Below are 14,849 nucleotides of genomic sequence, written 5' to 3'. Positions count from 1 at the left end.
CCTCGCACTCTCAAACATCTTTTGTTCGTCTTTGCAGCAACTGCCAGCACGCTGCTATATAGTTTCTGGCCCTGACCCACTTTCCTAAGAGGTGGGTGACGTCACTCGATGAGACATCTCTTTTTTTTTCCAAGGGGTGCATCTGTGAATCGACACGGACGTGTACCATCCAATTCCTAATGTGTGTGTGTGTGTGGGTGTGGGTGTGGGTGTGCGGGTGTGCACGTGTGCACGGTGGGCACATGGTTCCTGCAAGTGTTGCACTTGATAGCTCGGTGCAGCCACCTGGACAGTACAGTCAAGTTCTAATTTTAGCATCAAACTGGCTGGCTCAAACGCAAACTGACACCATCTCTTTGTCTTTTCTCTGCCACGCTGACAGAGGTCCTCTCACTGAAACGCGCACACACACACACACACTGGCATGGGAACACACCGTGAGGTTGAGGGGGATTTCTGCAGGTCTTCTTATGCCACATCCCCGTAGTTCTCTCTTTATGCTGAGACGTAATGAGACGGAGGGACATTTCCACGGACAGCTGCTCTCCTCTTAGCCTCTGCCGTCAGACTCTTCCTCATCTCTTTAGTTAGAGACTGGAAGGTCAGAGAAGTGGTAGACTAACAGGGAAAATTAGGTGGGGAAGATGCTGAATGACTCTGTTCCTTCCTGTGCAAACCAAGAGGGGAGAACCCTAAATAATTTCATGTGCACTGCCTCGTTTGTTCAAATGTGTAACTCGGAAATTAGCTCTTTAATGAGATTACTTAGTGTGTTGCATAGTAGCTACTGAATGGGAGCATCTGGTTCTCATCAGCACATCCCGAGTTAATAATCTAACCACTATGTCTTGTGCTTTGCCTCGTTTTTACAATACGCCACAGTGTTTGTACCGGAGCACCTTTTCTGCCTCGGCATCATTGCGAGGTCACTGTGGCGTATCTGCCAGTCTTGAGCTGCATGTCTTCCCTGTCGGATGAGTCACTCCCACAAAAGAGCCCCTTTAAACCCCCTGTTTGTAAAATACCTGTCTGTCTCTCTGTTTGTCTACTGTACGTCAGTCTGTCTGCCTTCCTGTCTCACTGCTTGCTGCTGTTTCTGACAGCCTGCAGGTTTTTCACCTTGAGTTTGTTTATGTTCCTGCCAGACTTCGTCCTGCACCGCTAATTACTCATCTCTTTGTCTGCTAACCTGTCTGTCTGTCTACCTGTCAGTGGATCCACATGCTTCTCCTCGCACTTAGTCAACAGCTTGACTCAATACCCACAGCAACTCAACACACCGTCTTCACACTGTAATTCTCTGAGCATGCTCCGACACGCATATCGCTCTGACTCAACGCGAACACGAGAAATATACATAGTGCAGGTACAAAAACAGATCGCAGCTTAAGGAATTTATTTAACGCTAAATTAGTATTCAAAAGCCCTGGACATGATTCTTTTTCTTTCTTTTTTTTTTTTTTTAACACAAACATTCAGCACTTCTGCTTTTAAATCTCAACGGTGTATTATCGTCCGTTCCACTTACTATGCACAGCAGCACAGGTCTCCCATTCAGAGTCTGGAGTGGCCTGGTCTGCTCTGCTGTGGCTGGCAGCATAAGCTGTGTGTGTGTGTGTGTATGTGTGTGTGTGTGTGTGTGTGTGCGTGTGCGTGTGTGAGTGAGTGAGTAAGTGTGTATATTCTGTGTGGGTTGTGCTGGTTGGTTGGTTGATAGAGCCTCTTCATCTCGTCCTGCTTTGGAACAGCTTGTTTAACAGCCTCTCCTCTGCCTGTCCAGAAGCGGAGTGATCCCGTCGGCAAGGCTGGAAACCGAACGTTGATACTTTTATGGCAGCGATCGAATCACTTCAATACCATGGTATCGCAAAATGCCTTGTCATTCGCTACCAAATTTCAATACCTAGACTACTTCCACACTAATACATTTTGATTTAAAATAATATACATTTTCCTCCATTCACAGGAGTAAATTTAATTTACCGTCAGCGAGCAAATAAAGGATTTCCTGTACCTGGGTGGCCCACCCACACACATAAAATGACTTGGTTCCAACTCGGGTTAACCATCCATTTGGATGCCTCAAATCATTTTTGCCCACGAGTTGCGTTTGCTGCAGTGACTGGAGATGTAGAAAGTTCCCTGTGCTAGTGTCTGCTAATCGCCTCTGTGTTTGGCATTTAGGGACCATTACTAGATTGCAGCATCTTCTAATAGTTGACATGTAAGGTTTTTATGTAAATTGTAGCTAAAAGAATATTGATGCCAATTACAAAATTGGCTCTCAAAAAAAGTATCGTTCAGGAGCCAGTATCAAAGTCGAAGTATATTTTTGAACGATACAGCTACCAGTGAGTGTATTTTGTTAATGCGTGCATGCATTCGTTTATAATTACATCCATGTGTGATGTAGATATCTGTGATTTTTTTTTTTACCGGAGCATGTTGCACCTTCCAGTTTTGTTCTCTGTCTCTGGCTTATGTAGCACAGGCTAATGCACCAGATCCCTCCGACAGAAGGAGATGTGTGTAAGCCCACAGGAAATCACACAATAGGTGCAGAGCACAGACTCAATCACAGCCCTCCGTTGCAGACGGGTCTTGTTTTGCCGGTTTCCGGCCTGCACTAAAGTTTATTAAATCCCAAAACAGTAGAGATTACCTGGAAAGATGCCGTGAGAAGTTTTAACTTGATGAGAACTGAGATGTGGGAACATTTTTCTAATTAAATCAGATCTGTAAGATGTCAGAGTTTAGTTTCACCGGTAGATTAGAAGAAAAGCTGCATTTTCATATCAACAGATATGGATCCGATAACTTCCCAAATGTAGCAATTTGCACTTGTTTGCGTTTCATACTTGACAAAACATCACTTGGTTTACATATTATTATATTGTTTTTTTAGGTAGAGTTGCTCCAGCTTCCTCTCTGGAAAACTCATTGACAGTGAATGAGTATTGAGGTATAACATACATACTCAGGTGTAATTCTTTGTGGTGAAAACATGTCGTGAGCTTTTGTGCACATGTATTCAATTTGATAATGGCACAAAGGTGTAATTGCAGCGTTTCAAGGTGGTTAGCTGTTCTTTTTTTATTCAATTTTTTTTTATTGAAGGCTGCGTTAGTGACAACCACTTCCTGCAGGTTGAAGGGTGGACCCCACAGCGCTTTATTAATAGCACATCCACTGCTGCTCTGGGTGGTGTTCCTCCTGTTGTGAGTTTGTTTTCACATCTTGGGAGAATTTCTAAAGTTATCTTCTTGCTGCTCCAAGCTTAACTTGAACCCGAGATTTTTAACTCTTTTTAGAGACCAGAAAAACATGATTTAAACGTAATTCCCACACTCATGCCAGAAAAAGAAATGTCTTGAACGACTAACGCTGGACAGTGTGCTGTTGCTCTTCAACTATCATGGAGGTTTTTTTTTTTAGGTTTGGCAGTGTCCTGTCCTGCTTGGCTTCATGTCCTTCCGCTTCTCCTAGAATTACATTACTGTGTCTTGAGAAGAGACCACTAATTACGTTAGCACTTGTGCTAGCATCCCTCTGAACGGAAGCCATCAAGTCATTAAACAGCGAGTACCTCACGGTCTGTTATTTCTCTCTCCGTTAATGAACCCCTGCCATACGCGCTCCTGTTCTTTCACATTCGCATCATCCAATCATGTGAAGGCCCTCCTGTACTCCAAACACGGGACAGTCATCGATAGTTTATTTTAAAATGTTGTTGGTTGATTAAATCGTGTGTCAATACCAAATATCTGCTCTGATATATCTCTATGTGAGGGTGTGTGTATAAAGATAGATTAAAATACTAAACATTGTAATGATTCAAGGAATTATGCTTCCATGTTCTTGTTAATTATAATATATTAGTGACATTTGTTCAGACTCTGTTTGCACTTGTGCTGCTTAAGAACAAAAATATGCCATAAGACAGAAAGCATCATTCCTGGGTCAAGATGTTGTTCTCCAATTCAAACTAATATCCGGTTACCGTCAGTCTATCAGTGGTTGTTTCAGTTTTTTTAATTCTAGACAATAAATTAATATTCACAAAGAACAAGTTAATGAACTGAAAGAAGCAAAGTTCACAAAGATAAAGAAAACAAAAGGTAGAGACTGTAAATCACTCACACTCACACACACACACACACACACACACACACACACACACACACACACACACACACACACTTTCATTAGCACAGCTGTAAATCTGTCAGCTCTTGCTTGGGGGCAGTGATGGATTTACAGGAGAGGAAATTAACCAAGAGGAGAAAAAGAAGAGAGGCTAAAAGAGGGGCGAGGAACAGAGAAATGTATTTTAAAGACATCAACGTTTTTCTGTAGCAAAATGCCATGAAAGAAAAGAGCTTCTAACAGATTGGTGCAGTTTAAAAACGGACAATAATCTTCATTAGTTCAAGTTCTATGCTTTGATTGTTTTTGAAGTAAAAAAAATAAGTTGTAGTTCATAACTAGTATTATGACATAGAATCAGGTTTTTAATCAAAGCAGCTGTAGAGCGAAGGGACTCATCTGAGACTCAAAAATTGAAGTTTGGAAACTTCAACAATCCTGTAGTAAAAGAAGCGGCTGGGGAGAACTCGGTGTCTTTCTCTACCTTTATAGCCAAGCTGTTGAAGGAGCAATTAAAGCTCTCTCCCTTCATTACACTACAGGCTGAGAGAGCCCACTACATCCTCGCATTGAAGCCCCCAACAGATGGTTCACTGAGATCAGGAGAGAAAATGTCAAGCCACAGACTGAAAGAAAAAATCTTTTGTCTTTTGCAAGTCTTTGCAAAACTAAAAAAGTCAAACTTGTCATCCACACACGTTTTCTGGAAATACATCAGAATGAGCAAACGGATAACAACACGTACGTACTAACAGTCCCCTGCACAAACAGTCTGACAGTTTCACCACGCACCTTAAAAAAGTATTGTACTTTAGAATAATATTTTAGCTATTGTTACCTTGCAGAAGCGAAGTGACACATTTTCCAAATGTTTTTGTTTTTTCGAGCCTCTGACTCGTGAGACATGTTACACTGATGTATTACCATACTGAAAAGATAAGACAGCAAATAGAGACATGCTCACTCTTGATCCATGGACTCAAACAATCATCTTTCAAACTGAAAAAAAACCCAAAGTGTTTTATAAAGAAAGAAATACACCAGGACTTTTTCCTTTAATCATTAACCTTCCCCCCTCTATTCACTTTGTAAGAGTTGATATATATTTTCTACCCTCAGTCACTTATATATCATACATCTGTGTGTCTCTCCTTTTCCTGAGTAATGATGTTTGTGTTGCCTCTGAACACCTGATCAGCCAGTGTCTATGAATATTCATCACACCCTTGATGGGTGTGCATGGCATTGAATATATAGGTTTATGTGTATAAGGACTGACCTTTTTATGTGTGGACATGCATTCATTCTATGTGCGTGTCCTTCGCCTCTTCTTTATTTGAGCTTTGATAATGATCATTAATAGGATGCAAGGCCGAATATGCTTGCAGGATCAATGAGAGTATTTCTGGATGAGAGTCATCGTGACGAGGCCGTCTTGGATTGATTTCCCATTTTGGCCTCAGCCATGCTGATGCAAGATTAGTGTAGTGAAAACTGTAAACATTTTCATGCAGACACACATTGCATGTGGAGCATTTAACCCGAATTTACCACTGCATTTTTCTGGGGTCTTATGTGGATGTTTATAGACTCGGCTAAGCTTTGATGTGGTTGCCTGTTCAGTGATCAAAGTACTATAGTGTGTATTGAGACGAGCACGTGTTTGTCATTTTTTATTTATTTGCTGCAATAATGACATTTGTTTTTAATTCATGAGCGGAGTCACTGGTGTTGAATTCCAGTAGCAGACACAGATCAAGGACAGGAATGATACCTTATCTCTGTGTGGGTGTGTGTTTGTGTTTGTGTGTGTGTGGGTGTGTGTTTGTTTGTGTGTGTGTGTGTGTGTGTGTGTGTGTGTGTGTGTGTGTGTGTGGGTGAGTGGGTGGGTTAGCAAGAGGTAGGGAGCATTAAGTTCCTGATCCGAGGCTCAGTGTGTATCTGCATGCGGTATGAGGAAGAGATAGGTGATGAGTTCACAACCAGACAAAGATGAGGAAGAATGAGAGTTCAGGAATTATCAGAGAAAAAATGGAGGGGGACAACTGGGCTTTCATTTGGGGTAAGAAAGAGGTGGGGGGGGGGGGGGGGGGGGGGTATTCATTTGTTCTGCATAATTGGACAGTGAAATTAAACTTGGTAAATGCAGTAGAGTTGTAATAAACTAGAGATGGATTGTGATTCAACTTCCTTCACGGGAAGAGGACAAGATTGAACATGTATTATTTAAAATGAGAAGAAATGGAACACTCCACTCCGTGTGAAGGATTTCTGAGAAATATAGCAATAAAGAAAGCAATCAGTACATTTTATATGTAAAACAGTACTAGAAATATAGTGTTGTCTGGTAGATCAAGGCAGTGTTGTTTCAGTTTGCTTGTATAAGATCATTTGTTCAGGGTACAGCCTGATTGGGCAGCACAGCTTGAGCTCGACTTGTTGTTGAAAACAGTGAAATAAAACAACAAAACAAATGCATTTGTTGTGAAAACAACATTATGAGTTTGTTGACAGAAAAACATTAAGGCTAAAATAAATTTGAAATGTTGCATTGTTAACAGTTTTTGGAGGTTGCAAATGGAGCTCTTTTCCAGTCCCTTTGTATGCTGCTTTTATCCTGCAGTTTCACCCATCCGTATTTGCATACAATCTACTTTGTGAAGACAGCCAGGACAATATTTAGTGTCTGTTTCAAGGTCCAGTGTTTGCATATCTTTTCCCCAAAAGTTTTCTTGAGGCCAAAACACACTCTTGCATTTGCTCACTTGTTGCTTGAACAATACAAACAAACATCATTAGTATTTGTACGCTTAGTCAGCGGCTCCATCAGACCAGCAGGACAGGAAGTCAGTTTAGTTATTTGAACTCGCAGTCGAATTGCTAATCCGTTCATGAGGACTCTCATATTCTCTATCTATTATTATAAATCAAAAGTTAAGAATTTTATCGGCAGTCTGACTTACAATAGGTTCCTTTATGTTCAACGGATGTGTAAAATATCCTTGTTAAATTGTTTGGCCCTTTGATTTTCACAATGCTAATGAGTTTTCCATTCTAAAAAAATTACCTTGATGATTGCACGGGTCCATCTGCGATGAACTTGAGCACATTTTTAGTCTTAAAAGTCAATATTTGTCTTCACAGTGATGCAGCCAGCCACTCAATAATTCATAGAAAAACAGTGCCTTTAATCTCCTGGTTGATAGACGCCGGACAGTTGATCCCACCCAACCTTTAACCCACCCACAGACACCATCTTTTGGTCAAGCCTTTGGTATCTCTGTGCAATAATTTACCCATATCCTCTTCTTTCTTCTCAGGATTGAAAAAACGTACCAGGAAGGCCTTCGGGATACGGAAGAAAGAAAAGGACAATGACTCAACGTGAGTCTTCTGTCTCTTCCTTAATGTCCTGTCTGATCAAACACAGCATGAAGATGAAGGCAGAAATCTTTTAAAAATCGTAATATTTACATCTATTTTTTATAATCTGTATTTTACTTGTATATAGTTAGTGTGTAAAAGCTATATTGTATGAGTCAATTTTGTATGTTAAAATAGTTGGCTAATAAATCTGATTCTGATTCTGAAAACTACAGCAGGATGAAAAATAGACTTAATAGACCTGTTGCTCAGTATTTGGTCAGTCTGATGAACCTTTGTAAGAGTGACCGTAACATACGTACCGGTAAAGGTTTGTGTGCGGAGATGTCAGTGAGTGATTTGTGAGTGAATAAGTGTGAGTATTGCTGCATGAAAACATCCCTGAAAAGCCTTTTTAAACATTTCGTCTCGACTCATTTTCAGCGCGCTCGATTTCAAAATGACGAGCTCACGTGTTTGGTGACATTCATGTTTTTCCCTCCTTCTCTCTTCTTCTTTTATTTCCTCACAGTGGGTCGCCAGACAGAGAGGGGGGTGTAAGTAACAGAAAAGGTTTCATATACAAAAGCCATTTTATTCAATCATAAATTAGTCTTCAATGTATGTATTTATTACTGGAGGAAATTGAGTGTGGTGAACGTAAGGTGCAATGAATTATTTTCTGTGTTCTTTTTACTTGCCAGGAAGCCCAAGAGGTTGAAGCGGTACTGAACTCAGCTCTTTAGCGTAGACTAGCCTCTAGAGTAGTCTAGTGTGTAGAGTTTAGACTGGTTGTAGACGCCACAGTACGTCCTTCAGCTCATCAGTCAGCTGCCAGTGTTGCTGGTACAGCTATCTTTTCATAGGCATGCTCTCTGACGACGCTTTGGAAAAAACACTAAAGGGCAGCAGACCATCCCATGGGACCATTTGGGTTAGCGTGAGGATAACGTGAAACGTTATGCAGCGCCACTGGAGTGTTTGCAGCATAATAATCATCATTATCAGAGGATCATTAGTAACCGAGCAGAGTTTCATTTATGAATACTTCTAAAAATGCAGTACATTTTATAATGTTTGGAGCTGCCAACAAGAACGAGAGCAAAACTGCAAACAAATTCACTTGTTTAAGAGGAAAACTTTTGGGACAGTCTAACATGAGATGACAATAAAAGGACAACAAGATCAAAGTTTATCAGAGAGAAATAGCTGCAACCTGCTGTACTGTAGGAAGCACATGAGTAGAGTAGTTGTAAATAACATGCTGTACCCTCAGTGTCTGGAGGGATTTTCATCAAAACGTCTCTCTTTTCTCATTTTCAGAAGAAAACAAACGGGGCCCCTAATGGCTTCTACGAAGATATTGACTGGGACAGATATGTAAGTAAAAGTTTGACAGTAAGATGAATTATTTTACACTGCAGTGTTTCACATTGGTCAGCACCAGCTCACCTTCAGAAGTGTTGCTGCTTCGATTTGACTCTCATTTAGTAAACTGGAGCCTGACCGATAAATTGGACGGTCCATTTTATCAGCTGATAAAACACATTACAGGCCATTCATTAGATGGACAACATTGCGGATACAATGTCGTCCATCTAATGAATTAACTGTAATGACATGCAGAAGATGAGTCAAGATAAATTAGCTCAGTTGCATGTATTGTAAGATTTTTTTTTTTTTTACAGAACATAATGCAGAAAATGATTCTTAGGATAAATCAAAAAATGCTATTTGTGTTTTTTATAGTTATTTATATCTATTTATATTTCTATATTTATAATATAAAATTCCCAGTGAAGTTTACTGTTGGACAATAAACTGTAAAATCCTGCCTCCTTTACGTATCTTTTTCACAAGTGTCAAAAATGTTTAATAATGTAGCATTTATTTAGACTGCAGGTCTCCGTATAAGTACTGAGGGACTCTTTGAACCAACTGTTGTTTCTCTGTTTGCTTGTTATTGTAACTTATCACTGAGCAATGTGGTGCTGATAACATCATACAAATATTTGAAGATTCTGATACAGAGTCTGTTTTTTCAGAACTCTCCTGAGGTGGATGATGAGGGCTACAGCATGAGACCGGATGAAGAGTCAGAGGAAGGAGATATCCTTGGTGCAGCTATATTTGTCTTATTTTTGTCTGCCGAGTTACTTTGGTTCACTAAAAATGGATAGGTTCTGTTGTTTACACAGGATTTGTTGAATTTAGTTTGTGTGGTGAATATCATTGACGGCAAATGGCTCGGTTTGATGTGGCTGTCGAGTCAGTCAAAACAGTTCTATATGATCAATGATGGGAGTGTTTTACTGAGAGATCCACATAACAATAAACACCACTTGACGTACTGTGATAAGAAAGTGTGTCAACTGCTTCACAATATGTTAAAACATCCAATTAACAAAGACAGAAATACAGTCAACAAGAAGCAACATATAACACTGTCACACAAGAATGAGTCATTGACACACCAGACGGGAACAGGAAGGTTTTGAGAAAAAAAAAAAAACATAACCCATTACTCTCATCAATACGCTGACTGCTTGTGATGCAGGATATAATACGTTCATTACTTTGAACCACAAGCAAGTATTAACAGACATTAGCAAGCAGACTAGGAAGTAAAGACAGAGTATTGTTTTTACATTCCAGAAAAATGCAGACACACAACTTTTATAGATATTAGTGAGAGATTCAAAGAAAGTCAGTAAGATAGCCAGGCTAGTTTCACTAACGATGTGGGTCACGAGTTTGGTAGACCCTGACACAATCACATAAACATGTCGTGCAAGTCAAGTCATATAAACCCCAGAATATTTGAGGAAAGAACTTTCCTTGACGTCACACTACCGCCTACAACCAAAAAAGGCCACTTCTTCTCCTCTGATGAGTCCGAGGGGGAAGAGGACCCCAAAAAAAAATTCAAAATCAAGATCAAGCCGCTGCCGGCTGGTCAAGCTGTGTCGTTACCGTCGTTTGATGAACTCAAAGTCTCCATTGGCAACATAGCTCTGTCCCCGTCTCCTCTGGTGAGTAGCTCCGGCGTCACTGCCGAGGTTCATTAATGTACAGCTGTGTTATTAGTGTTGTAATATGCATGTGACCCCCTCTTCTTCACCCTCTGTAAACTGCCCTTTAACATGTAGAGCCAGATGTTTTTATGTGCATAGTTGTAGCTATGCATGTGTGTTTGTTCAGATGATGGTTCCCAACTCAGATACTGCATGATCTTGTATGTACTCGTATCTACAAAGCTACAGAATATATTATTACCCCACTCTTTATTTGAACTATCACTGGGTTTCTACTTGCCAACAGAACTCGTCTGTTTTGATGAGTTAGTATGCAACACTATGTAACGTCTGGGGTTTGTACCCCGCACTGAAATCGTAGTCCTCGTCCCTCTAATGAGCAGGGTCATCGCAATTCATAGCTCGAATTTCATATAGTTCATTTGCGATGCTTGTGATACTCGGTCAGTGCCGTCAGTGACCTGAAAGTTTTCCGGTTTGGTTTGAAGTCAGTTAACACCAGGCAGATGTCCTACCATAACAGAAACCATCTGACTGTGCGACGCTGCCAAATGTCAGGGTGTGAGGCTCTTGTTTGAAGTGAGGCATCTCAGCTGATGAGTACAAATTCAAGTCCACATTCTTCGTTAGACAACCTGTAATTAGCAGGACTCTTCATCAGGCTGCGGCCTCGCCTGCGATCAGTAGTTGCTGTGTTTTCCAGTGAGGACGGTTAGCTTGGGTGTCTGCCTTCAATAATTCAGGTAGGAAAGTGGGCACAATGAACGGTCATATCGGTCGCCTGTACAGGGAGATTGCTTGCGGTCATTCGATCTTCTGGCCTCAATAATTTAATCCAGCTTCAGTGTGTCTGTTCACCCACTGACTTTGTTAACCTGATCAGATGTGAAGGTTTCTTTATGCTGGTAATGGTTGTGTGCACGTTTAGAAAAAACTATCTATCTTTATGTTTTTGCCAGTATGTTGTTTTTTTTACTCACAGACATGAATTTATTGTGATCAACAATCAATTTTAATGACAGATTATTCACTTACATTTTTTTATTAAGAAAAAACTTGTACCATTTGCTGGCTCCACCTTCTTAAATTTGAGGGTTTGTTGCTTTTCTCGTTTTGTTTTTTTGTTATCAGGGCAAGCTGACTGTTGGCTGGACAGCAGGATAATTTTAAGATTAGATGGCTTTGGACACTGTTTCCTGCTGATAATGTTCATAAATACCGATTAATAATAAAAAATATACATTGGTTGCTGCCCTAATAGTGTGGCAGGTTTGGATTTGGGGCTGTTACACATCATGGTGGCATAGTTATAGCCAGAATATGTGGATGTTGATCTCCTTGAAACCATTGTAAAGTCACTGGACTGCTGCTAGCCCAAGATCAGGATTTTGAAAATACTGGCCTGCAGTTGTGCTTAAAAACAAAACAAAACAAAAAAAAAACGCCTCTCCTCTACCAGTTCAAATCAGCATCAGGTTTGCCTGGTCAGAGCTTTTCTCCTGGCACATGAATTAGGTGAGTCACAACAGTCACTCCGAGTCCCTGGTAACCTTGGCTATGGACCGAATATAAAATGGTCTCATGGAAAGAAGAAGGTGGGACAAATGTTAACACACCCCCAAAAGCAGACTCTTTTTTTTCTAGTTTTTCCTTTTCCTTGAACTTCTATGATTCACTTTTACGCAAGACTCGTATCATTGATATTCCCTCGACTAATGACACTGAGACTCCACACGTTAATGCTCTTGACGCAGGTTTTCTGCTTGTGACTATGACACTGCATTTGCCAAACCTTGATAGGGTCTTACTCAGCATGTGACAAGTCTGAAATACATGGCAGGTACCTAGATATGGAGTGTTATGTATTCTGACTGCATGAGCTTAATTTCTGTGGTAATATTTTGAATATCCTGCCGATTACTGATATGTACACAAGCTTGTGAGAAGGACATGATGATGCAGGCTAACGGCTTATTTCACATAAGCCAGGACATGGTATTCACATCATGTTTGGAGGAGTAGTGGGTAATTTGTACATGGAGGGATAAAAGATTGACTGAATGCAGCTAAAAGCTTTACCTGTCTGTATTTATGATCGCACCGGATGGAATGAATGTATAAGTGCCCGCTTTGTAAACAAACGCTTTGACTTGCCGATGATAATATGCTCTCTTCTCTAGTCCTCTCTAACTATTCCACTCCTGTCGTTCCTATTATCTCTCTCCTCTCTCTTTGTTTGCTGCTTTAAACGATGCTAACTTCTGTAGAGGAGTCCGGTAAGCCTCGGCTTTGTTTATGCCTTTTTTTTTCTTCTTCTTCTTTTTTTTTTTTTTTCACTTTTTGACTTCTTTTAGATACTTACTCACTTGTAAATACATTTGCTGTGTTCTGTGTTGCTGAACAATAAGCTAACTACTGTAAAGTAAAATCAGAAGTCTGTGGGAACTGTAAGCTTGTCTTTTATACTAAATTGGCATTCATTGGCCAATATGATTTGATGTCTCTTTTGCTGTGACTGCCTTTCCTTGTGGTGTTTCACAGGCAGATTATGTGCATGTGTGTGGCTAGTCAGCATTTTTATGCCTCATGCTAGTTGATTTGTTTGTCTTGGTACTTAAGACTACAAGAACATTGTCTTTTCAGTGTTTCTGCTGACTAAGACATCTTAAATCTGGTTTTAATTGGTTTCGGGAGTCTTGAGATTCCAGTTCTCAGTCCAAATAATACGACTACAACCAGCAGAGAAGGCAAGAAAAAGGTCAGAGATGGATTATAGAATGTTAGAAAGTGAAGAAAAAAAAATCAAATTGTCTACCAGAATTTTAACCAGAAATGTATATATTTTGAAATACTATTTTATGATGAATTCTTCATTTTTATTGATAATTGCCATCAGTGTGGTCAGCCTCTCTGTAGTCAGCCCTGCACAGAGTCCCCTCAGGCGAAGTCCGTCACTTTACAGCCCAGCTGACTCTTTGCTCTGATATGAAATGACAAAATTACACAATGCTTTCTTTCTCTGGAACCAAAAGCAAAGAAAAAATGTTGAATTTCAAAAATGAAATAGAAGCAGCTGCTCTTTGATTCTCTTACGTTTACAATTTAGGACTCAATTGTAGTAAAGATAGATGTTCGTCCCTAACAGGCTGAAAGGTCACAGCTTGAGAGTCAAAACACTTCCTGTTGTTCTTCCTGTTTACATGCACACTGCAGAGCATCAGTGATTGGTTATGCCAACGAGTATTGAGCAGTGTCCATCACCGGTGCGTCCAGTGAAATAAAGCCCATCCACCAGCATGTCCCTCCCTCTGTTGCATCACTTTAATCACTCACGGCTCAATGCACAACTGGAACAAGTGCAAGAGTGAGGAATGGAGCGGAATGGGGGGTGGGGTGGGGTGGAGGGGGGGTGGACATGACGCAGGCAGATGGAGAGATTTCAGCAGAAATGAAAGGTGGAGTGTGGGGGGGGGGGGCAGCAAGGGAAAATAAAATGAAACTCAAAAGGATTAGGTGGCAAAATTACTGTTTTTAAAAGAAAATGACATGGATGGATGGAAACAAATAAGGGGGGGAAGAGATTGAAGTGAAGCTGTTCCACAAGACAATTTGGATTATTTCCCATCACAGAAGCTTCAGAGATGACAGTCGAGGTTCAAGCAAAAATTCCCAATTATCTCAAACCTGTGAATTGCTGCATTTGTTTTCCTTTATCATTAGTAGAAGTCAGGGATGCATACATACAAACAGGCAGATCAGTTTGAACAAGTCATCTTCAGCAAATCCTTATTTTACAGGACTTACTGCATTTATATATATTTTTTCAAATAAACCTAACAAGCTATTTATTACTAAATCTAAGCCAGATGAGCCCTTTCGGGGCTTGTTGCCATCCACATCCCCCAAATCTGACCATCCAGGCCAAACACTCTTCTTCTCCTGATGCTTATGATGTCTGCTTTACTGATTTGTCACTCTCTGACCAGGTGTCTCTTCTCTCTTCCTTTTTGCTGGTCACAGAGACGTAGCCCGGTAAGTGTCCTTTCCTCCGTCTCCCTTGGGGTTACACTAAACATACGTCACGTGGCGTCTTGTGTCCTTTTTGCTTCTCACCTCGTCCTTGGGGTCAGTTGAGTAAGAGGCGGGTTCAGCGGCTGAAGCGACGGGTCAAAACGGTTGGCTAATTTGTTTTGACGTTCATTTTTAAATATAAATAAATGCTCAAATATAGAAGTACATATTTTTTTCATTTTCTAAAGATCACTCGTGTACTTGAATGAATCTTGAATGGCTTCGTGCTTGGGC

At 40.5% G+C, this 14,849-nt stretch overlaps 1 protein-coding gene across 1 annotated transcript in view; it reads left to right on the top strand.

The window, feature by feature from the left end:
• Window positions 1-14,849, top strand: part of sgip1a (SH3GL interacting endocytic adaptor 1a) — a 64,342-nt gene that overhangs the window by 25,819 nt on the left and 23,674 nt on the right. The window contains exons 3-9 of the mRNA XM_069153186.1: window positions 7,467-7,530; window positions 8,042-8,066; window positions 8,214-8,234; window positions 8,833-8,889; window positions 9,555-9,618; window positions 10,363-10,541; window positions 14,565-14,576. Of these exons, the coding sequence (XP_069009287.1) occupies window positions 7,467-7,530; window positions 8,042-8,066; window positions 8,214-8,234; window positions 8,833-8,889; window positions 9,555-9,618; window positions 10,363-10,541; window positions 14,565-14,576 (422 nt within the window). The remainder of the gene's footprint in view (window positions 1-7,466; window positions 7,531-8,041; window positions 8,067-8,213; window positions 8,235-8,832; window positions 8,890-9,554; window positions 9,619-10,362; window positions 10,542-14,564; window positions 14,577-14,849) is intronic.

The sequence above is a fragment of the Embiotoca jacksoni genome, unplaced genomic scaffold (genome assembly GCF_022577435.1).
Source record: "Embiotoca jacksoni isolate LCO1_2020_lvr unplaced genomic scaffold, fEmbJac1.0.p SCAF_19, whole genome shotgun sequence".
NCBI classification, from domain to species: Eukaryota; Metazoa; Chordata; class Actinopteri; family Embiotocidae; genus Embiotoca; species Embiotoca jacksoni.
Note: the sequence above shows the minus strand (reverse complement) of the source record. Positions and strands in the feature narration are given on the sequence as shown.